The 25649-nt window shown below is 39.1% G+C and overlaps 1 protein-coding gene and 1 pseudogene across 4 annotated transcripts in view; one reads left to right on the forward strand and one right to left on the reverse strand.

Annotated features, from left to right (window-relative positions):
- Window positions 1-25649, reverse strand: part of MCC (MCC regulator of WNT signaling pathway) — a 621876-nt gene continuing 596227 nt past the window's right edge. For all 4 annotated transcript variants that reach the window (XM_037800700.1, XM_037800699.1, XM_037800701.1 and 1 more), the window contains 2 exons: window positions 6656-6778; window positions 1-5290 (listed from right to left, as the gene is read on the reverse strand). In XM_037800700.1, the coding sequence (XP_037656628.1) occupies window positions 5110-5290; window positions 6656-6778 (304 nt within the window). In that variant the 3' untranslated portion in view covers window positions 1-5109. The remainder of the gene's footprint in view (window positions 5291-6655; window positions 6779-25649) is intronic.
- On the forward strand, window positions 11846-16298 carry LOC119508364 (annotated as a pseudogene).

Raw genomic sequence — 25649 nt, forward strand, 5'->3', positions numbered from 1 at the left:
TACATCATGGCATTAGAAATATTTATTGAGAATATAAGAATGTTTGTAAAATATTATAAATCTCTGTATAAATAAATGAAGATTTTTTAAACAATCCTATATCAAATAACACAAAGTAGCTATTTCACAGCAGCTAAAACTAAAGGCATCTGGAAACATTTAAAGCGTACAAGAATCTTAAAAACTGCAAGGTATAGTACAGTGCTGAGAGGCAGCTTTAAAGTTTGAGACTATCAATACAAACAGTAAAACAATACTAACTAAATGCAAACTTAGTCACATGTGCTTTAATAGTTGACAGTACATTCAAGCAGATTTTTCTGTTAATTCAAGTGGTATAAAAGTAGCACGTTTTCAAAATGTAGGAAACCTAAATCCCATGCAAAGAAAAAAATCTTGACAGTATATTTAAAAACTGATTAGAAATAGAAAAGTTAACTGTCTCATTATATTAAGTTCAAACAAAAGCAGATTATTAGGGGCTTTCATTCACTTTCCAGTTCTACCTCGAGCACTCTAAGTGAATTTATATGAGTTCTACAAAAAGAACATTTTTCCATATGGATTTGATTTGCTAAAAATGCAAAAGTGGATAGTAGAGTGAGAACAACTAAACAATTAGCAGGGTATTTGTGAATGTAGGGGGATTTTGAATATAGCTTTTGTTGTATTCTGCTGATCTTATATTTTAGGTGATTAATGGATGAGTGCTTCGTAGTTAACCTTAGCATGGAAAGTCAAAGTACTACTAGTCAAGGATCTGGTTATCTGGTGACAGTTGCTATTGCTGGGTCAAAGTGATCTATTTATTTTTGTTCTTAGTCACATGTAAAATCTCACTCAGATTCAATGTGATAGAGAATTTATCCAATATAATCAATATATACATTTAACCAAAAATGTAATGGTCATTTGCTTGTGAAACTACACAGGTATTAGCAAAACAAGAATGCATGAACAGCTGCCATTCAACTTGCATCCTTTTTCATTCAATTGTATTTTAACAGCTGCTGCATGTTCTGTGGTAATAGCAAGCCAGCATTTCATGAATTGGTAAGTCTGGTTCTTAACTGATTCACTAAGGCATTTCTCTCTCAGTGAATGCAGATACATTTAATTAGTAACATCAAGTGTATGAAGCAGGAGGTTCTTCAGAAGGCCACAGGTTCAGAGCTAACTTTACTGAGCCTATTTAAACACAAGGTTTCAATTAACTGGAGTAGGATTTTGATAAATTTCAAGAAGAACTGCTTGTTCAGGAAAGGCAAAATTTTTCTTCTGTAACAAGTATTGCTTCTTTTACAAAGCAGTACCCAGAAGTAGAAAGGTGGTGATTTTTATTGTTCCTTGTCAAATATGCTGTTCTGTTGGGTAAGTAGAAAAATAATTGCTGTATGACTTACTCCCAACCCTGGAGTTTGCTGTTATTTGTTTTTAAATAGCATCCTACAAAGCTGTCATCCGCAGAAAAACAAAAATGTTACTATGCAGCATCCCTTTGCCCCTACAGAAAACCTTGGGAAGCCTATAGTTGCACCCTCATTAAGGTTCAAGTGCAGAATTTAAACCAGAGAAATTTATCTCCTTTTGGATGCTAAAAACTTTTCGCTATAGTTCTATTTGTTGCCTCTTGAAGTGGGTGCAGCTGTAAACTTACTGAACATGATTTTTCCACTTTAATTTTATATATAGACTGGATGGGCATACTCTCTATCACTCATTTGCAAATGATTTAAAGCTTAATGAAAAAGGACACTTTGAGAAATCATTAAAAGTTTTGGTGTATTTTGTAGTTATGTCTTTTATCACTTCATTTAGAACATAAGCATGTCAGTATTAACCCAAACTCTTAAGGCCTTTGAATTAAGGTAATTGATAGAATTAAAAAATAATAGCAGGATAATTTTTAAGGTCATCAAAAACACTTTTAGTAGAGAAAAGGCAGCCCTCAAAGGTTTTTAATTCATGCCAGTGAGCTAGTACAGCACCAACTGTGGGGCAGTTTTTTCACTTAAAATAATGTAATCTGTATTCAGCTAGAAACTAGGAAAATAGTTTCAAATTCTTCTCAGAGTAGTAATATCTTTACTGTCTGTTTTACCAATTTTTAAGAAAAAGCCTATACTCTGTTAAGTTTGAGACTGCCTTTGTTTCTAGAGTGAGTATTAAAGCTCTAAATTAGAATTCTCTGGGGTCTCTGTAAAGTACTGCTACAGGCTCAGAGGAAGACTTACTAAAGAGAACATGCATCTAACAGGAGGATTAGCAATTATGTTTAACTGGCGTTAACATTCCAGTTTCAGGCATCATGAACATTAACCTTCAGAAACCTGACATGCCAGCAGATGAGAATGAGTAAAAAACAGTTAATTGCCTCCATTGGCAACAATGAAACATCTAGTATACATCTAGGGCTGGAGCATGAGAGCCAGGGAGGGTGTGATATATCTCAATTGTCTGATTACATAAGATATTTAATCATCATAAATAACTTTTGGTGCAGATCTCAAAGAGGAATCTTACTGCTTACAAGTCCATGGCAACTTTGGTAGCTGGTAGACCCAAAGCAGTGATCGCACTCTAGCTAGGAACACAAGTCTCTTGCCTGTGACTTTTTGAAAACTCAGGTTTGTTTGCCTTAATTCAGTGGAACTGTGAAATGGGGTCCTTTTTTCCAATGCCCATTTCACCAAGAGCCCAAGACTTAACTCTGAACAGAGAAGGTGATTGCCTAAAAGGGGTAACTACTGAGGAAACTGGAACAAAATGATTAAAAATATGAAACTGAAGGTTTTTAAACCTACAAGCTAGAAACAAGTCATTGTTTATACCCCTGAGGGAGTATAATCAGCTCCTGTTCAGAGAAAAATTGAGGGAAAGCAAGGTTATACAAAAAGTTACCCAGGCACCTGAAAATCATTTATCTAATCAATGAGATTAATCAAGTGTCTGGTGGTTCAACTTCAACATGTATTGTTTGTTAGGATTTAAAAGATGCAAGGAAAGGAAATCAACCATTTAATAAATTCTTTTATTCTACACATTTATAAAAGTAACACTTTTGCCTGGGAAATAGTTTTCAGCCAGTCACCACATATTTTAGAGTAGTATATTGAAGTATAAACTCAAAATAAGGCCAGGTAGAATCAGTAATAGTGGGGGCCCAGAATGGAGGAGCTGAGATGTCTCTTGTCTGGAGGAATTACATGACCCTAAAAGTGTGGGTTCTCTGTTTTAACTTGGAGCAAAAATGGTAGCTATAGGTCAGCTAGCAGGATTTTATTCTGGCTTTAACCACATTTTTCAGTGCCTTGTTGGTGAAAAAGAAAACTATCCGTTTTGAAATCTGTTCATTCGATAAAAGCGCTATGAATAGTTCACCACTATGCACATCCCAGTTTGCTCAGGGAAAGACATTTCTTTAGGCAAGCTGTGAAAATGGTGAAAACCATGAGTTCATCTATTATATAGTTTTTTTTTTTTCAGTACTTTTTAGCTACAACATTTTCCATGAGACAAAAGCAAATTTATCCAGAGTAAAAACTGATTTAAAAAATTGCTTACAAGAACCAATTTGACTAAATGATAAATGCAAACAGAAATGGGAGCCAGTGGGCATTTTCACAAAGCACCCAAAAGCTATCAGATGATGCCTCCTCCCCCACCCCCCAAACAGGGCAGCCTCACTGTTGGCCTGAGAAAGAAAGCAGATTGCTTTTGGGATAGAACTGCCCTGCCCTTCCTTGGTGGTGGCTGGATTATCCCTTTCTGTCGTGCAGGAGGCTGAGGAACTCGAATCACACTCTTGAGAACAGACCTTTAGCTCATGGACACAGGTACTTGAATGCACTTGAGTTTGTAGTTAACTGGTGTTTTGAGAGATACCTTTCTCATTGGGGTCTTTGGCCTTTAAAATATAGGGCAGCTGCAGAAAAACAAAGAAGGGAGGGGTGAAACAGGAGTTACACTGAAAAAGGAATAAAGAATTTAAGATGTTAGACCTTCCTGAAAGAATTCAGATACTTTGGTCTTGCCTAACCCTGGCAACATTTTGCTTGAAATTTAACTTGTTTAAGCACCAAATGCAAACCATTACTGTGTCTCTTGGTGGGGAATGGAGGCCTTAGCAACCATCTGCCTACCCCTATGATGAAAGTAGTGAATTCTTGAACTGGGGGTTCAGTAGCAACCTTAAAATAGGTGGACCAGCTTTGTAAAACACTCATTGTTTGATAATGCACAGCCTCTAACTCTTAGAGAAATAGAGATGTGTCCAAAGCTATGTGGATCAGTTTTGATTTCATACAGAGCAGTAATTATGTCTGACTGGGGGGAATAAAGTGCTAAAAAATGCTTCTCTGCTTTTCAACCCCTGCCTCCAATATGAAAGGTAAAGAAAATTTTTATCCTTTCAATACAGAATTGTTCAGACACAACTCTGGGGTTGCCTTACTTCTAACTTGAGTGTCTCTGGATATATAATTGGCACCTGTGTGCCACCTTCCTGTGTGATCTGTAACTCCAAGATAGAGCCTTCTGAGTGACAGCCTGTATTTTGGAGTTGATATGCGGGACTTAAAAACCAAAGCCTTGTTGCAATAAGCAAACCAGCAGTTCTTCTAGATGTTGGACACCCCCCTCCCCCCAGCCATGTGTCATTTTCCTCTAAAGAAGGAAGAAAGGAGAAACTGGATGCAGAAGATAAGCCCACTGTTTACCAAAAAGAAGAATGGAAAATCCTATAAAGCGTATGACTAGGATCCAGTTGATGCACAGCCTCCAGAACTTGAAGAAAAGGTTGCAGAATGAACAAGTGAGTGCTGAGAGCAGAAGCAAGGTACTGCTTGAGCACGGCACACAGTATGCATTTACCACTAAGGGCCTGGGAGGGAACAGGATCCCACCCTGGAAATTGTCCATACAGTGTCAACATGGCAACTCCCCCCAGGGTTAAGACCAAGGCATTCCATTATCCAAGTGCTGATCTGCCTGCCAACCTTCCCTTTATTGGTTTTCCCAACAGGTACTCTGTTCCCTGGGGCCCTCCTCCCCTCAGTGGCCTGCTATAGTTTAGTTTCCACAAGCAGAATTGTAGTGCCTGAAAGCCTATTAAAGTGAAGTTTCATTGGTGTGTGGCCTTGAATTCTCCTCCTCCAGCAGAGCTATTCTTTGCTTGAGCATCCGCACTTGGGTCTCATGTCTCTCCACCATGGCCATCATCTGAGACTCCAACTTCTTCAGTTTGTTCTGATGCTTCTTCTTTGCTTTCTCATAGGCAGCCACTAGGTTGCTGTGTAACAAGGGGGTGAAATTAGAATGAAGATTCATCCTAAGTAGCATCAAGGCACAAGCTGTCCTGTTGCATGAGGTGACCAGGACTAGTAAGTACCACTTTGAAGTAGAGGTCACTCAACTCAGACTCTAGTCAAGAATTTGAAATCACATAGTTAGAAGAGGCATGGTACCAGTGTTTCAACACTCAGGGCCATCCATGTGTTGGTTTAACCATGATTTAGTCAACCCAACTGCTTGAGGCTTGTCACTCCAGCACCTCAGGAGGGGTTTTGAATGGAGTCAAAGCCAACAATCCAAACTAGAGAAACCTAAATACCATAAGCATTACGGTTCTTACCTCTGCATTCCAGATATCTGTTATTTAAATCTAAATAGTAGATCTATTTATTGTTGCATGCAAAAGATGGTCAAGTGTAAGTTACAGGAGAGGAATCCTTAGGCTCTGCACTCTAAATGATTTCACCTATGATGAGGGCAGAGAGGCTCCCTTTCCCCCTTACTGTGACGCCTCTGAACTATCCTTCTGGGAACCCTATGGGGTGAGGGGAGCCATGGCGGTGAGCCCAGCACTAGTTCAGAGTCCCATGTAATGTTACCCTTGTAGCAGCAGCTCCCAAAAGAGTCATCTGAGGAGCAACCCCTGGGGATTCCCAGGACCATTTGAAGGAGTCCATGAAACCTTTTATTTTCAAATTACTTATCTCTGTGAGGCCAGATTTTCTAGATGTATTTTAACCAAAACAACATATTGAATACAGAAGCAGATGTGAGAATTCCCCATCTTCTATTAAGCCAGACATGAAGGAGATTTGCAAAATTGTAAAAATAGTGCCACTCTTCTAATTTGGGGGGTGGGGGTGGAGTTAGGGGGTAGAGGAAATGTTTTTTATTTCCCCCTCCCCCAAAATTCCATTTGTGTTATATGTTGTGAGTTTATTTGTAAATGAATTTAAAAACAAAAATTTGACTCAGTTTTAGCCTCTAATGAATTAAGATGTAATTTAAGTGAACAAAAAGCTCTTTTGAGGATCTCAAATTTTTACGCATATAAAGAAGTCCTGAGACCACAAAGTTTGAAAAAAACAGATTTTAAAATTGCATGACTTCTCAGAACCTTTACTATATGAAAATGTCAAAAGGTGACCACAGTATGCATTTCCCAAATATATAATTTGGACAAAGGGATGCATCTTTTACCCTTGTACTAATGAACACCTTGGGAAGTGCTGTTCTAAGGAAGAACAGACTCTTAAAGAGTTGGTTCCCAGGAGGTATGGAAATGTTTTACCTGGTGCAGGCGAGTATCTAGATGCAGGCATCAGTCAAGACTTTGGAAATCTACTCAGAGGGAGATTGTTACCTGTTGGCCCGTTTTAGGTCATTAACAAACTCTGCTGATTGCTGGTGTCGGATTTCACTGCTCTTGGTGAGTCTTTCCAAGGCGCTCACTAGCTCTTGAACTCTGGCCTTCAACTTCTTTTCTCTATATCAAGGAGAGATGAAGTAAGTCATAAGTAATTTGAGATGATGGTGGGCTGGCTACTTCCCTGGCAGTGGTGGCAGAAAGGAGGGAGACGATTCAGCTTGCCAAGTCAAAAGGCTAGAGTATTCTCCCCTCAGCAGAGCAGGAATACCTACTCACCACCACATTCTCTCAGGCCTTTTCAGCCTGTTTCCTTTAATGATAGTGGTTCTTTAGAGATACTGTATGTGTCATAAGGAACAAGGCAGGAATTTCTCTTTCTAGTCTTCTAGGTGGGGATACTAAACTAATCTGAAGTTCCTTTTTGCTGTCTACGTACTGGATTCTCAGCAATGAGTGCAACCTGACTATAAATCCCTAACTTTCTCTCAGGCTCCATGCCCTTTCCTTCCTTTCCAAGTGTGCTAGGCACCTCCTGAACCATTCAGGGATTTGAGAACGCTTCTGTCATGTCTGGTTTGGGCTACCAGTCTTGGATAAGTCCCTACTCATTGAATTGACCTGACCCTACCTTGCAAAACAAAAGGTAGTTATGAATAGAATTGTTCTTCCCTTCATTTTAAACATCCTTGTTTCCTTTTAAAGTACTTAATTTATATTTGCATGTCTATTTTATTCCCCCCTACTTTAACAGCTTGACGTTTTAAGTTCCATGGACTCTTCATTATGTAACCAGTCCAAGCTAATTGACTTATAGAAGTCAGTTATGGGAGGCTTCTAGTGTCCAGTCAGTTTTCTGCCTTCATCTAATTCCCAGAGGAGCACAAGACCTGGGCAAGGAAACATTAATCAGCACCTTTCCCTGACCATCTGGTTTCATTTCCAAGGTGCCCTCCATCACATGTGCAGAGGGTTACTCTGCATAGTATTACACTCATCCCACTAAGCACAATCTGTAATGATCTGTTTTCTGTACCTGAGCTTCTCAGGCTCCCCACTAGCCCACAGGCTGATTGGTTTGTTTCCCCAGGGCATCCCCACTACCAAGCGCAGTGACTAGGATATAGCTTCTGAGTGATAACGGTGATTAGGAAAGCTTTAGAATAACTCAACTGCTGAAGGTATTAGGATTTATGGAAAGAATTTCTTTAAAAGGAAATCATTTAGAGTGTGAGGAAAATAATTTAGCACTTTTTAAAGGCAACTTGGAAATAACTAGCAAAATAAAAAATGAACACATGCCTTGAGTAAACAACTTGACTTCTAGGAATTTATCTTTCAGAGATAGTAATTCGTATAGGTACCTAAAAATACATGAGATACAATTAGTCCCTGCAGCAGTGGTTACAACAGCTAAGAATGAACAACAATCAGAGAACTGGTTAAATTAATAGAGGAATAACCATACTAGTAAAATGCTCTGCAACCATTTTAAAAAATGAAGATTGACATGGCATGGAAGGGTATCTGGCATAGTTAAATGAAAAGGGCAATTTCTAAGGGCTACAATTTTTTGTGGGGAAAAAACCCCCAAAATCTCAGTGTATATATCTGATAAACTCAAACGATAGATGAGAAGTGCTAAACTCCAAATTCAGCAGTGGTTAACTCATGGGAGGGGATGAGGGAAGGCTTTCATTTTCCATTTTAGAAAAACTTTTAAAAATTACAAAATTGTAAAAATTTCAGACAATGCAAAAGCAAGTAAAGAATCTGAGATAGTGTCAGAGTTTTTATGCTTCCCGTAAGAGGTGCAAATGGGAAGATAACCTCTGGGGGTGGAAAGTTTTCCTTCCTGGCTGCCCAGATGGTTTGTACCCTGATTCTCCCTTCCTGGTCCTTCAAATATCTGATAGCTAATGCAAGAGAAAGTCGAGCTCTCCAAACTGATGAAGAAAGGAATTGTAACACAAAAATCCAGGCATACGGTTAGAGTGAAGGGTGGAGGAGGAAAAATCTTTTAAGGAAGCCTAGCCACCAGCCCAGCTGTCATTTGACTCATTCTTCAGGAAATCCCACTGTGCTTGGGTCCATCCCTAAACCCCAAGCATGAAGGACAAATGGCTGGCAGGAGCCAGGGCATGCTGCAGAGCCTTCATGCAAGTCTTCTATTTGCTGAGGAATGTTTTTCTCCAGGGCTCAGAGGAAGCTGCTCTAACAACCCCCAGGAAATTTATTCAGATATGGTTGCAATTCCTACTAGAAACCCAGAGTGGCAGCATTCTCCACCAGAAGTGAGAATTGTGTCTGGACTGGGCAGCTCCTTTCTTTCCTCCCTCCCTCCCTCCTCAGCCTTCCAAGCAGCCCTCCCCATCTTAGGGAGATTAGGAGAACAGGAAGGAATTTTCCTTCTTTCTGGCTAAAACAAATTCGGATGAGTTATTCTACATTTTGTTGCAGTTTTGCTATTTTATCCTTCTAAAAGTTAATTGTAACTTACTTCCTTGTATGGGGGGGGGGGGACCATGAAGAGAATTTAAAATGTAACCATTAACTCAGTAAGAAATTCGTAATTAAATCTACCCAGAGCAATACCATTTCCCCCACCCCCATCACATCCCCATCCTTACTCCACTTCCTAGACAGGGAGAACATGGAAAACTAGCCTACCCCCAAGACAAAGGGCTTCCTTCCCCAGCACCCAGGCCCTAAGGGATCTTGATGGAGCTTTCAGGACTTGCAGAGTCCAAAAGAGAGAACCCCCAGGAAGGAGGAGCCCTCACCCCAGCTGGTGGGAAGAAGGGGTAGACTAGGGGTGGGGTGGGGGGTTGATTAGCTGCTGCCAGTAGCTAAGAACTTCCCTCGAGAACTCTCCAGAAGGGAGATGGAAGCAAACTACTGGTATAATCCCAGGACAGAACTATGATGCTGATTTATTTAAAGATGAGGCCAAATCTGAAACCTAGACCCAAAATAGGGGTTACTTTACAAACAGTGTTCATTTGAAAGAGGTAGATAACTGCAATAAAGGATTCATGACTCTAGTGTCACTCATCTGTATGCAAACAAAAAACTACTGCCAAGTAACTTCTCTAGGCCTGTGCTGTCCAGTATGGCAGCCACTAGCCACTTGATGGATTCTGAGCACTTGAAATGATGTGGCTGGTTCAAATTGAGATATGCTGTAAGTGCAAAATACACACTCCAACTTGGAGACTATTTAAGAAAAAATTACCTCTGATAATTTTTTAAAATATTGATTACATGCTGAAATGACAGTATTTCAAATTAATTCCCCCTATTTCTTTTTACATTTTTAAATGAGTGTGCCAGTTTGAATGTATTGTGTCCCCCAAACGCCATTATCTTTGATGTAGACTTGTGGGGCAGACGTTTTGGTGCTGATTAGATTTGCTTGGAATGTGCCCCACCCAGATGTGGGTGATGACTCTGATGAGATATTCCCATGGAGGCATGGTCCCACCCATTCAGGGTGGGCCTTGATCAGTGGAGCCATATAAATGAGCTGACTGAAAGAGAAGGAACACGCGGTGCAGCTGTGAGTGACCTTCTGAAGTGAAGCAAGCTTGCTAGAGAGGAACGTCCTTGGAGAAAGCCATTTTGAAACTAGAGCTTTGGAGCAGACGCCAGCCACATGCCTTCCCAGCTAACAGAGGTTTTCCGGACGCCATTGGCCATCCTCCAGTGAAGGTACCCAATTACTGATGTGTTACCTTGGACACTTTATGGCCTTAAGACTGTAACTGTGTAGCCAAATAAACCCCCTTTTTATAAAAGCCAATCCATCTTTGGTGTTTTGCATTCCACAGCATTAGCAAACTAGAACAATGAGCATACTCAAAAATTTAAGTTTACATATATGGCTTGCATTTTTATTGCTATTGGGCAAAACCATTAATGAACACTTGTCTGCACATTTTGATTCAGTAGGTTTGGGTAGAGGCCTAGGAATTGTAGTTTGAGAAGACCCCAGGAAAATATGTACACAAGTATTCACAGCATCACTATTTACAAGAGCCAAAAGGTAAAAACAACTTACGCTGCTTTTTAAAATGTCAATCGATGAATAAACAAAATGAGATTTTCATACAATGGTATATTATTCAGCCATAAAATGGAATGAAGTACTGACACCTACTTCAACATGGATGAAGCTTGAAAACATTATGCAAAGTGAGAGAAGCCAATCACCAAAGACCACATACTACATGGTTCCATTTACAGGAAATATTCAGAGTAGGCAATCTTTAGACAATGAATGTACATTGGTGATTGCCAGGGACAGGGTAGAGGGGGAAATGGAGAGTGACTAGATTATGTAATATTTCTTTGTATGATGGAAAAGTTGTATAACTTTGTGTGGTGTTTACACAACACTGTGTACTAAATGAATTGTACAATTTAAAATGGTTAAAGTGGTGAATTTTATGTTATGTGTATTTTACAACAATAAAAAAAGAGTACAGAGGTGATTCTTATTAGGCAAATTTGGTAAACTCTAGTACGGCAGAAGGGTTCATCTAGGTCTGAGGGATGAGCTTATGTGGTCTCTAAACTCTCTGAATTAAAATTTAAAATTACATGCATTGGTATGTTTTCCAAAAGTCTAAAGCTTTTGTTAGATTCTCAAGGGATGACTTGGAAAAAGCTAAAAACCACAACCTGCTATTTCAGGTCACTTAGAAACCTCAGCTGTTTATGTCCTGTTTCTTCTAGTTTCTAATTAAAATTTGTTTAGCCCTCAGTTAAGCATGAATTCATGTGTAATGGGTAGACAAGATAAGACAAATGAGCACCTTCAAAGTCTCCAAACAGATGAGAAAGTAAGAATGAAATACAACATGTTCCTTTGGCCCACTCAGTAGTAATGCATTCATACAGCACTACTGAGTATGAATGTTCCCATCTGCACATTTCCTTTCTTCCTTGTTTTCTTACTTCTACTGTATAGGCACTCATGAATATAAGCCTATAACATCAAGTTAAAAAAAAAAAAAAAAAAAAAAGGCAAAAATGAGTGGTGTAACCAAGATGGTGGAGTAAGATCCTGGAGTGTCCTCCCACAGATTTAAGCCCAAACTAGCAGAATCATCCTTCTAAGAATTCCAGAAAACAAGGTTACAGTAACTGGGTGAGCACTGAATCAAGAAAACAGTTAACTTAAAAATGGGAGAAAAACCTTATGGCACCCTTGCTGACCCTCCCTCAAGCGCCACCCCCCCCCCCGCCTCAGCTTGGTGCAAGGCCAGTCTGCACTTGCAGTGTGGGTCCCTGGTCCCATTTCTGGAGGAAGCAGAGTAGCCCTTAGGCATGTATTCTGGGTGCATGTATGTATATATTAGCTTGTCTGGTGGCAGCCTGAAGAACTGAACCAGGACACTCATTGCAGGTTTGCCATCCCAGAACTTGCCCAGCATGTGGAAGTGACCCACAGGACAACTGATATGCCATACAAAAGAAAATCACAGCTGCCTGGGGCAAAGGATTACCAGCTTCAATATCTACAATATGACATGCAGGACCCAGAGGAAATATTGTTTCTTTGGGGAAAAGGAGACATTTAGATACATATAAACGGGAATTCCTAAGGCCTTGAAAGGCAATACAAGTGCTCAGAAAAGACCAGGACAACACTATACTTTTGTCTTGAGCTGTTCTTTAGACTAACTGTTACGTTGGCTAAGTTCTGAAGGAGGAGAGCACACCCATGTGCCAATCTGAACAAAGTGGGAAAGGTGCTATCTTTTCATTCATTATTTTTTTCCTCTTTTTTCTGTTAACTCTTGGCAGTCACGGAAATCTCAGTCATAATGCCAGATTGATAAAACTTAAGGAACAGACATGCCAGGGACTAAAATCCAGAAATAACACACTCAAATATTAAAATGTCCAGTGTACAATAAAAGATTATAAGGCATGCAAAGAAAAATCTAGTGATGGTTCATACAAAAGAACAATTTGAAAAAGCATTAGAAACAATGAAGGAGACAGTACTTTGGACATAACAAAGACTTAAAAAAGATTGTCTTGAATATGCCCAAAGGACTAAAGGAAATCAGAAAAACAATAGATGAACAAACAGCAAATTTGAATGAAGAGACAGAAATCGGAAAAAGGAACCAAACAGAAATACTGGCACTGAGGACCACACTAAAATTAAAAAAAAAATTCCTAGAGGGATTTAGTAGCAGATTAGAAATGGCAGAAGAATGAATCAGTAAACATTAACGTAAGACAACTGGGAGGAGGTGTGGAATTTAGTTAGCACCCTAGAGCAACTAGTAAATAGCAAGGAATAACTAGGAAATAGTCTGGAACAACTGTTTAGAGGACATCCATGACTGGACCCAGCATACACCAGTCTGGAATGGGTGAAATGGCTGAGATCTCAGCATAGAACTGTAAGTAAAGCTGTCCAAACTGTGGAGCTGGCACCACTCCCCCACTGGCATGCCAGGCTGAGTGGGAACACTTCCCTGTGGTAAAAAGAAGCAATCTCTGCTGGGAGCAAGGGAAGGTAACTCAACCAATCCCCAAATGCAAGTTTTAATTAACAAATTTTGAATACTGAATACAAGCTATGAGCACAGATAAACCTGGAACAAGCAGGAAAGAAACCCTGAGGTCTCTCCTGGCAGAGAGGAGGCAGGGCTGATGGGAGAAAAAGAATAAAACAGAGGCTTCTGAAGTCAGCTGAACTCAGAATACTGGAAAAGTGCTGTGTCCCAAGAAAAGGGGCACACTGAACTGGTTACCAACTCCGGTCAACTGGCAAAACTGGGAACTGGCTCTGAAAAGCAGACTTCTTTTTTCTTTTTTTCTCTCATTCTAAGTAGTGCATTAGTGAAAGCCTCAGGCATTTTCAGTTATCAGCACTGACCAGGCAAGGGTGAAGTTAAGATACTTAGACAAAGGAAGAAGTCAAGAGAAGGAGATAATTCCCTCAAGGGCTTATCTTCCCTAAGAAAAGAGGGGCAGAGCCCAGCTCAAGTGGCTGCCCTCCCTCACAGAATTCAGACTCCAGGGCCTGGGTGGGGGGGAATACAGCTTAAGCTTGGGTTTTAACTCACCCTTGGCCCCTGGCAGGGACAGGGTCTGCAGAGAATTAAAGGTGCACCTCTTTATGCTCGTGGGGAGCTGCGGGCAGGATAGGAAAAGCACAGACTAGAGGCCTCACAGGAAGGTCTGATAATCTGCTGGGGCTCATCCTCATGGAAACTTAATACTGATTACCCCATCTTCCTGAGACCTGGGCCTGTATGGTCCGGGAAAATCTGGGGTAATCAAGGAAACCAGATGCTTAGACAACAAAAAATTATGATTCACACAAGGAAAAATGAAGATATGGCCCAGTCAAAGGAGCATATGTACACTTGAAGTGAGATACAGGAATTGAAACAACTAATTAAAGATGTTCAAACAAATCTTCTAAGTCAAGTCAACGAGCTGAAGGAAAATGTGGCCAAAGAGATGAAGGATATAAAGAAGACACTGGGTGAACATAAGGAAGAATTTATAAGCTTAAAAAAATAACGGCAGAACTTATGGGAATGAAAGGCACAATAGAGATGAAAAACAGACATAAAACAGATTTGAAAAGGCAAAAGAAAGGATTCATGAACTAGAAGACAAGACATTGGAAATCCTACACACAAAAGAACAGATAGGGAAAAGAATGGAAAAATATGAGCAGGGTCTCAGGGGATTGAAGGATAACATAAAGCACATGAATATACATGTCATGGGTGTCCCAGAAGGAGAAGAGAAGGGAAAGAGGACAGAAAGAAGAATGGAGGAAATAATCACTGAAAATTTCCCATCTCTTATGAAAGACAAAATTACAGATCCAAGAAGCAGTGTACCCCTAACAGAATAGATTAAAATAGACCTACTCCAAGGCACTTAATAATCAGATTATCAAATGTCAAAGACAAAGAGAATTCTGAAAGCAGCAAGAGAAAAGTGATCCATTACATACAAGGGAAGTGTGATAAGACTATATATGGATTTCTCAGTGGAGACCAGGGAGGCGAGAAGGCAGTGGTATGATATATTTAAGATACTGAAAGCGAAAAACTATCAACCAAGAATCCTATATCCAGCAAAACTCCTTCAAGAGGTCGCTGCCAAAGCAGCACAGAGGATGCAGGTGGTCTGCTTCTGAGCCGTATTTGACACCCTTGTCCTCACCAGATATGACATCAAGGCTCTTATTGGGAAAGGCAATTTCAGTAAGGTTGTCAGGATGGAGCAGAAAGCCACCAAGATACCTTTTGCAATAAAAGTGATGAAAACCAGAGAGAGGGAAAGCAGAGAAGCATGTGAGTCTTGCTTAGCGTCTTGAGGCAGGTTAGCCATAGCTACATAGTCCAGCACATGGGGATTTTTGAGGCACATGATCAAGTTTGCATGGTGATGGAGCTGGCCACAGGAGGTGAACTCTTCAATCAACTCATTACTCAGATCCTTTACAGAGCAGGATGCTGTCAGAATCCTCCAGATGGTTGTTGATGGGATCAGGTATTTGCATGCTTTGCAGATAACTCATCAGGACCTAAAGGCTGAAAATCTCTTATACTATCATCCAGGTGCTGAGTTGCAAATTTTAATCACAGATTTTGGGTTGGCAAACTCTGGGAACAAAAGTGACTAGATGATGAGGATGCTCTGTGGGACACTGGAGTACACAGCCCCCCCCCCCCCCCCGCCCCCCCCCAGGTTTTGCTAAGAAGACCTTATACCAGTGCAGTGGACATGGGCTCTTGGTATAATTACATATAGTCTACTCAGTGGATTCCTGCCTTTTGATGATAAAGCCACATAAGACTCTACAGGAAAATTCTGAAAGGCAACTATAATTATATGGGAGAGCAGTGGCCAAGTGTTTCCCAGTTGGTGAAAGACTTTATAAACAAACTACTGATTTTGGACAATAATCATCACATGCCAGCTGACCAGGCCCTGGATCATCCTTGGGTGATCACCATGGCTGCAGAGTCTTCCACAAAGAATCTTCAGAGGGCCATTTCATGGAACCTCATGAGGAAAGCTTCTCCCTACTCACAGTCCCAGATCTGCACTGTCTTCTAAGTCATATTATCCTCACAAATCAAGGGATAGGAGGAACAAGAGAGATGCAGAGGTTGAAGAATCACCACTTTTGTGATGGATGGACTTTAAAATCATTTTATCTATTTTAAGCCAGATTCATTAACTGCATCGACAAGAAGAGATCAATGAGGACCATTTCACCATGATTAAGGCACCCTAGGGCATCCATTAAAGATACAGACTATTTTTTAGAATTTTAGGTTTACAGAAAAATTGGGCAGATAGTGCAGAGAGTTCCCATTTACCTTCAGCCTCCCCACACCATTTTCCCCTATTATTAAAATCTTACATCACATTACTGTGGTGCATTTAAAATTGGTGCTCCAGTATTGGTACATCATGATTATTAACTAAAGTTAATAACTTACACATATCTTTGGATTTTGACAAATACATATCATGCCCTAACAATCCCCTGTGCATCACCTATTCATTGAGATCCCTTGAACCCCCAACCCCTGACAACAACTGATCATTTTTATGTCTCTATAGTTTTTTCTTTTCCAGAATGTCACATAGTTGAAATCATATAGTATGTAGCCTTTTTAGATTTGCTTCTTTCACTTAGCAATATGCATTTAAGGTCCTTTCATGTCTTTCTGTGGCTTTATAGCTCATTTCTTTTTATTGCTGAATAGTATTCCACGGTCTGTTTAGCTATTCACCTTTTGGGGCATTTTGGTTGCTTCCAGTTTAGGCAATTATGAATAAAGCTGCTATAAACATTAAAAAAAAAAAAAACTATCCTTCAAAAATGAGGGCGAGTTTAAAATATTTTCAGACAGACAAAAACTGAGAGTTTGTGATCAAGAGACCTGCTCTACAAGAAATACTAAAGGGAGCAATACAGGCAGGTAGGAAAAGGCAGGAGAGAGAGGATTGGTGAAGAATGTAGAAATGAAGACTATCAGTAAGGGTAAAAAGAGAGAGAGAAGAAAAGAAAAATAAAATATGACATATCCAAAAGACAAAATGGTAGACAGTAGACATTACATTGAGTGAAATTAGCCAGAAACAAAAGGACAGATACTGTATGGTCACATTAATATGAACTAACATTGATGAGCAAACTTTGAGAGCTGAAGTTGAGAACACAGGTTATCAGAAGATAGAGGATAGAGATTCAGCATTTGATGCTGAAGGAGTACAGAATGTTCAATAGGACTGTTCGTATAGATCCAGAAATGGATAGCACAATACTGCATGATGGTAGCACAATACTGTAAGTACTCTGAATATAAATATGAGTACAGTTGAAAGAGGAAGGCTAGGGGCATGTATGATACCAGCATGAAAAATAAGAGATAAAGACTGGGACTGTATAACTTAGCAAAACCTAGAATGGTCAATGATGGTGATTAAATGTACGAAAGAAAGAATTTTTTACATCAGGGAGAACAAATGAATGTCAGTGTTTCAAGGTGTTGAAAATTGGATGGTATAGGGTAAAAATACAATCAATGCAAACTAGAGTCTATAGTTTAACAGTAACATTGTAAGATGCTTCCATTAATTGTTAACAAAGGCAATATGTGAAAGCTAAATGTCTATGAGGGGGACTTAAGGGAGTGGTATGGGATTTTGGTGTTGTTAATTTAGGATGTTAAATTTATACCCAATGGAAACAAAGAAAATATCTGAAAAACATACACAGGAGGAAATGAGAGGTAATTCCAAAGAGCTCATTCTCAAAGGTTAACTAAATTAAAAAAAAAAGGAAGGACTGGAAGAAATGAGAAAAGAGGTCCAAGACTTAATAAAATGAAAGATCAAGAAGGCAGAAGTCCTAAATTGTCAGTAGTTACTTTAAATACAAATGCGTTACAATAAGAACAGATAAGCTATTGTGGGTAAATTTAATGTTCTGGGAATGCCCAGGAATGACTATGGTCTGTTAATTTCTGATGGGTATAGTAGGAACAAGTTCACAGAAATGTTGCTATATTAGGTTACTTTCTTGGGGTAGAGTAGGAACATGTTGGAAGTAAAGTAGTTAGCTTAGGTTAGTTGTCTTTTTCTTACTCCCTTGTTATGGTCTCTTTGAAATGTTATTTTATTGTATGTTTTTTAAAATATTTTATTTTTATTTTTTTTAATTTTTCATACAGTTGATTTAAAAAAAAGTTAAAAAAGAAAAAAAAAGGAAAAAATATGCAGAGCCCCCTTGAGGAGCTGGTGGAGAATGCAGGGGTATTTGCCTGCCCCACCACGATGGTTGCTAACATGCCCATAGACATAGGGGACTGGTGGTTTGATGGGTTGAGCCCTCTACCACAGAATTTGCCCTTGGGAAGACTGTTGCTGCAAAGGACAGGCTAGGCCTCCCTATAATTGTGCCTAAGAGCCTCCACCCGAATGCCTCTTTGTTGCTCAGATGTGGCCCTCTCTCTCTAGCTAAGCCAACTTGGCAGGTGAAATCACTGCCCTCCCCCCTATGTGGGATCAGACACCCAGGGGAGTGAATCTCCCTGGCAATGTGGAATATGACTCCTGGGGAGGAATGTAGACCCAGCATCGTGGGATGGAGAACATCTTCTTGACCAAAAGGGGGATGTGAATGGAAATGAAATAAACTTCAGTGGCAGAGAGATTCCAAAAGGAGCCGAGAGGTCACTCTGGTGGGCACTCTTATGCACAATATAGACAACGCTTTTTAGGTTCTAATGAATTGGGGTAGCTGGTGGTGGATACCTGAAACTATCAAACTACAACCCAGAACCCATGAATCTTGAAGACAATTGTATAAAAATATAGCTTATGAGGGTTGACAATGGGATTGGGAAAACCATAAAGACCACACTCCCCTCTGTCTAGTTTATGGATGGATGAGTAGAAAAATAAGGGAAGGAAACAAACAAACAAACAGACAAAGGCACCCAGTGTTCTTTTTTACTTTAATTGCTCTTTTTCACTTTAATTATTATTCTTGTTATTTTTATGTGTTTGGTAATGAAGGTGTCAGGGATTGATTTTGGTGATGAATGTACAACTGTGTAATGGTACTGTGAACAACTGAATGTACGATTTGTTTTCTATGACTGCGTGTTATGTGAATACGTCTCAATAAAAAAAAATACAAATGGGTTAAAAAGTACAATTAAAAAGGCAGAGATTATCAGAATCGATTAAAAAGAAGCATGACCCAACTATATGCTGTTTACAAGAGACTAAATTCAAAATAAAAGTAGTCTGAAAGTGAAAGGATAGAAAAAAAATATTCCATGCATATAGTATTTAAAAAAATGGCAGAGGTGGCTATATTAATATCAGACAAAATAGACTTTAAGTAAAAAACTGTTAAAAGGGGCAAAGAAGCACACTGTACATTAATAAATGGGTTAATTAATCAAGAATGACAATTATGAACATACACACATGTAACAACAGAGACACAAACTATATGAAGCGACACTGACAGATTTGAAGAGAGAAATAGATGGTTCTACATTAATAATAGGGGGCTTCAATACATTACTTTCAGTAAGGGAAAGAACATCTAGACAGAAGGTCAGTAAGGAAATAGAGGACTTGACCAATAACATAGACCAGTTAGATATAGTAGATATACATAAAACACTTCAGCCAATGGCAGCAGAATACACATCTTCCTCAACTGCACATGGATCATTTTTTAGGATAGAACATACACTAGGCCACAGTACAAGTCTTGATAAATGTAAAAGACTGAAATCATACAAAGTATCTTACCCAACCACAATGGAATAAAGCTAGAAATCAATAACAAAGGGAACAGTGGAAAATAAAAATATATATATATATATATATATCACACAATTCGACAACAAAAAGACAAATAAATTGAAAAGTGGGCAAAAGACTTGAACAGACATTTCCCCAAAGAAGATATACAAATGGCCACGAAGCACATGAAAAGATGTTCAACATCTGTGGTGGTTTAAAGCTGTTATGTTCCACAGAAAAGGCCATGTTCTTTTGATCCATTCCTTTGGGTACAGACTTAATGTAGGTGGGACCTTTTGATTAGGTTGTTTCAATTGAGATGTTACCCAACCCATTCAAGATAGATCTTAGTCCCCTTACCAGAGTCCTTTTTAGAGAATAAAAAACAGAAAAGTCCCCTGGAGGAGCTGAGACAGGAAGCCACTGAAGCCAGAAGCTGAAAGCAACAGAACCTGGTATAGGAGGACCAACAGACACCAGCCATGTGCCTTCCCATTTGACAGAGGTGTCCCAGATGTCAGTAGCCTTTCTTCAGAGAAGGTATAGTCCTGTAAATTTGTAAGCTAATAAATCCTCATTGTAAAAGCCAACTCATTTCCGGTATATTGTCTTCTGGCAGCTTTAGCAGTGGTATGATATATTTAAGGTACTGAGAAAAGACAAACTGTCAACCAAAATTCTTTATCCTTCAAAAATGGAAGTGTAAAAGATTCACAGATAAACAGAAAGAGAGTTCATCAACAAGAGACCAGGCTGAAAGGAAAAGACAGGAGAGAGAGGCTTGGAGTGGTGTGAAGAAATGGAGATTATCAGTAAGGGTAACTAAAAGGATAAAATGAGAGGAAAAAAACAACAAATCAGATACAACATTTATGCCAGTTTGGATATATTATATCCCCCCAAAAGAGCCATTATCTTTTTTTTCAATTAAATTCAGTTTTATTAAAGATACACAATCATCCAGGGTGTACTCACAGCACCACCATACAGCTATGCATTCATCACCCCAATCCATTCTCAAACATTTTCCTTACACCAGAAGGAACAAGAACAAGAATAAAAACCAAAAGTAAAAAAGAATGCCCAAATCATTCCCTCCCATACCACCTCCCCTTCATCTAGTCTTCCCCATTTCTCTAACCATCCATCCACACACCTGACAAAGGGAGTGCAATCCACAAGGCCTCCACAACCCCACTGTCACCCACTGCAAGCCACACTGCCACACAATCGTCCTCAAGAGTCAAGGCTACCTGGCTAGAACCTGACAGCTTCAGGTATCCACCTCTAGCCATCCCAATACACAAAAACCTAAAGAGGGTTATCTATATAGTGCATAAGAATGTCCACCAGAGTGACCTCTCGACTCCATCTGAAATCTCTCAGCCAGTGAAACTTTGTTTCGTTCCATTTCGCATCCCCCTTTTGGTCAAGAAAATGTACTCGATCCCATGAAGCTGGGTCCAGATTCATCCCAGGAGCCATATCCTGCATTGCCAGGTCCCACATAGGGGGGACGGCAGTGAGCTCACCTGCTGAGTTGGCTTAGCTAAAGAGAGAGGGCCACATCTGAGCAACAAAGAGGTACCCAGGGCAAGATTTTTAGGCACAATTATAAGCAGGTTTAGTCTCTCCTTTGCAGTAACTAGCTTCACAAGGGCAAGCCCCAAGATAGAGGGCTCGGCATACAAAACTGTTAGTCCTCAAGGTTTGTGAGAACATCAGCAACAATCCAAGTGAGAAAGTACACCTCCGCACCTTCCCCCATCTACTCAGTGGGAGCCCGAATATATATTTTTATTCTCTGCCCAAATTACTTTAGGATATGTCGCTATTTCACTCCAACTTATGCAAACCCACCACATCTCACTTCCCATTCAAAGCTCCATGCAATCACAGTGTTTGAACAAAGTGATTGTAGAAGTTATATTGTTTAGAAAATATAGATGCTGCACCAAATAAACATCTCTTTGCTTGATCTCACCTGGAAGTTGAAGTTTTAAAACACAGTCAGTCTTGACCTCCACCCTCTGGCCCAATCTGCCCCAGTCCCAACCAGATCTGCATCATCTATATCTCCAACTGAAGTCTGGGCTATCTTGTAGCTTTTTTTTTTTTTTTTTTTTTTTTTTTTGACAGTTGCTGTATGCACAAATACTAATGTTCATATTTGCTGAGCTCTACCTCTGAGGTGTCACACAGATACCCAACCTTCCAGAGACCGACTAGGTCACACACAAAGAGATCAGCATCTCAAGAGTTTGGAGATAGCCATTGCAATTCTGTAACAGCTTACAATCCAGGGACCACTACAATAATTGTTCCCCCAATAAGCTGTGCTCCAACATGCAATTCTGAGTCTGCACATTGTAACCAGTCCATATTGGTGAGGCATTACAGTGTCTGCCTTTGCTTCTGGTGTACTTCACTCAAAATGCTGTCTACAGGATCCATTTATCTCATGTGTCTCATAGCTTCACTCCCTCTCATAGTTGCAAAAGAGCCATGTTCTCTTAACCCAATGTTTTTGGGTGGAAACTTTTGATTGGATGTTTCCATGAAGATGTAACTCATCCAACTTGAGGTAATACCTTTGATTAGATTATTTCCATGGAGGTGTTACCCTGCCCATTCAGTATGGGTCTTAATTAAATCACTGGAGTCCTATAAGAGCACACAGACAGAAGGATCTCAGTGTTGCAGCTGAGAGAGACATTTTGGAGACAGCTGTTGAAAGTAGACTTTTGCTAGCCCAGACTTTGCCTGGGAGAAACTACGAGAACACCCCCAGATGCTTAGAGAGAAACATCCTGGGAAAAAGCCATTTTGAAACCAGAACCCCAGAGTAGATGCCAGCCACATGCCTGACAGAGCTGACAGAGGTTTTCCAGGGGCATTGGCCATTCTTGAATGAAGGTACCCTATTGTTGATGCCTTAGTTTGGACACTTTTATGGCCTCAGGAGTGTAACTTTGTGATCATATAAGCCCCTTCATAAAAGCCAATCCATTTCTGGTATTTTGCATAATGGCAGTGTTAGCAAACTGGAACAACATATAAAAACCAAAGGATAAAATGGCTGAAGTAAGTACTGCCTTTATAGTAATAATGTTGACTATTAATGGATTAAATTCCCCAATTAAGAGGCATAAATGGATAAAAAAGCATGATCCAACTATATGCTGCATACATGAGATTCATCTTAGGCTCAAGGACATAAATAAGTTGAAACTGAAAGGTTGGGAAAAGGTATTACATACAAATAGTAACCAAAAAAGAGGTGGGGTAGCTATACTAATATCAGACAAAATAGACTTGAAATGCACAACTGTTAAAAGATACAAAAAAGGACACTGTATTTTAATAAAAAGGGCAATCCACCAAGAAGAAAAACAATCATAAATATTTATGCACCTAACCAGGATGCCCCAAAATACATGAGGCAAACAGTGAAAAAACTGAAGACAGAATAACAGTTGGAAACTTTAATATACGTACTACTCTCATCAGTAGACAGAACTTCTAGACAGAACATAAGGAAAAGAGGGATCATGAATAATATGATAAATGAGTTATACCTAACAGACATATACAGAGCATTGCACCCTAAAGCACCCTATACCTTCTTCTCAAGTGTGTATGGAGCATTCTCCAGGGTAGACCACATATTGGGTCAAAAACCAAATCTCAATAAATTAAAAAATACTGAAATCATACAAAGCACTTTCTCTGACCATAATGGAATGAAATTGGAAATCAGTAACAGGCAGAGAACTGGAATATTAAAAAATTCTCACTGTTAAACAATCAGTGGGTGAAAAAGAAATTGTAAGAGAAATCAGTAAATATCTTGAGATGAATGACAACAAGGATACAACATATCAAAACTTATGGGATGAAGCGAAGGCAGTGCTGAGAGGGAAATTTATAGCCCTAAACACTTAATTTAAGAAAGAAGAAAGCTAAAATCAAAAGTGCACAGCTAGAGGAGCTAGAAAAAAGAACAGATAACTAAATAAAGCAGAGGGAAAGAAAATAAACTTTAATAAAATTTAATAAAAATATAATAAAATAATAGAAATAATTAACAAACCCAAAAGTTGGTTCTTTGAGAAGATCAATAAAATGGACAAACTTTTAGCTAAACTGACAAAGACCAAAAGGAGAAAAAGCAAATAAATAAAATCAGAAATGAGAGCAGGGACATTACTATTGACCCCACAGAAATAAAAAGATTCATAAAAGAGTAATATGAACAACTGTGTGCCAACAAATCAGACAACTTGGATGAAATAGACAAATTCCTAGAAACACACAAATAAACTACACTGACTCTAGAAGAAACTGAAGACTTCATCAGACCAATTACAAGTAAAGAGATTGAATTGGTCATCAAAAGCCTCCCAACAAAGAAAGCCCAGGACCAAATGGCATCACACGTGAATTCTACCAATCATTCCAAGAAGAATTAATACTTATCCTGCTCAATCTCTTCCAAAAATTAAAGAGGGAACACTCCCTCATTCTAGGAAGCCAACATTACCCTAATACCAAAGCCAGAAAAAATACTACAAGCAAAGAAAATTACAGACCAATTTCTCTTATAAATATAGATGCAAAAATCCTCAAAATACTTTCAAATCAAATCCAACAGCACATTAAAAGAATTATACACCATGATCAAGTGGGTTTTATCCCAAGTGAGCGGGGGGGGGGGGAGTCAATACAGAAAAATGAATTAATGTAATACATTTAAAAAATGAAAGAGAAAAACCACATGATAATCTCAATTGATGCAGTAAAGGCATCTCACAAAATCCAGCATCCTTTCTTGATAAAAACACTTTGAAATATAGGAATAGAAGGAAATTTCCTCAACACGATAAAGGGCATATATGAAAAACTGACAGCTAACATCATACTCAATGGTAAAAAACTGAAAGCTTTCCTTCTAAGATCTGGAACAAGACAAGGATGCTTACTGTCACCACTGTTATTCAACATTGTACTTGAACTTCTGGCCAATGCAGTTGGGCAAGAAAAAGAAATAAAAGGCATCCAAAATCGGAAAGAAAGAAGTAAAACTTTCACTATTTGTAGTTGACATTATCCTATTTATAGAAAGTCCTGAAAAACCTACAACAAAGCTCCTAGAGCTAATAAAGAAGTTCAGCAAAGTGGCAGGATACAAGATCAACAAGCAAAAATCAGTAGTTTTTCTATACACTAGTAATGAGCAATCCGAGAAGGAAATCAAGAAAAAAATTCCATTTACAATAGCAACTAACAGAATCAAATACCTAGGAATAAATTTCATGAAGGATGCAAAGGACTCATACAAAGAAAACTACAAAACAGTGCTGAAAGAAATCAAACGAGACCTAATAAGTGGAAGGACATTCTGTATTCATGGTCTGGAAGACTAAATATCATCAAGATGTCAACTCTACTAAATTGATTTACAGATTCAACACAATCTCAAAGTTCCAACAGCCTGCTTTGCAGAAACGGAAAGGCCAATTGTCAAATTTATTTGGAAGGTTAAATGGCACCAAACAGCCAAGAACATCTTGAAAAAGAACAAAATTGGAAGACTCACACTTCCTGACTTTTATTACATATTTGTGTAGCATATCACAAAGCTATACTGCTCAAAGCAGTATGGCATTGGCATAAGGATAGATGTAGTCACCCATGAAATCAAACTGAAAGTACAAAAATAGACCCTCACAATTATGGCCAACTGATTTTTGACATGGCTTCCAATTCACTCAACTGGGTAAGAATTGTTTCTTCAACAAGTTGTGCTGGGAGAACTGGGTTTCCATAAGCAAAGGAATGAAAGAGAACCCCTAACTCACTCCACATACAAAATTAAGTAAAAATGGATCAAACACCTAAATATAAGAACCAGGACCATACAACTCCTAGAAGAAAATGTAGGGAAGCATCTTGAAAATCTTGTGGTAGGAAATGGTTTCTTAGAGTTTACACCCAAAGCACAAGTAACAAATGAAAAAATAAATAAATGGGAACTCCTCAAAATTAAAGATTTCTGTGCAAAGGACTTCGTCATGAATGAAAAGACAACCTACTCAAGGGGAGAAAATATTTGGAAATCACATAACCCATAAGAGTTTAATATCCAGAAATATAA

The sequence above is a fragment of the Choloepus didactylus genome, chromosome 13 (assembly GCF_015220235.1).
Source record: "Choloepus didactylus isolate mChoDid1 chromosome 13, mChoDid1.pri, whole genome shotgun sequence".
In the NCBI taxonomy this organism is placed as follows: Eukaryota; Metazoa; Chordata; class Mammalia; order Pilosa; family Megalonychidae; genus Choloepus; species Choloepus didactylus.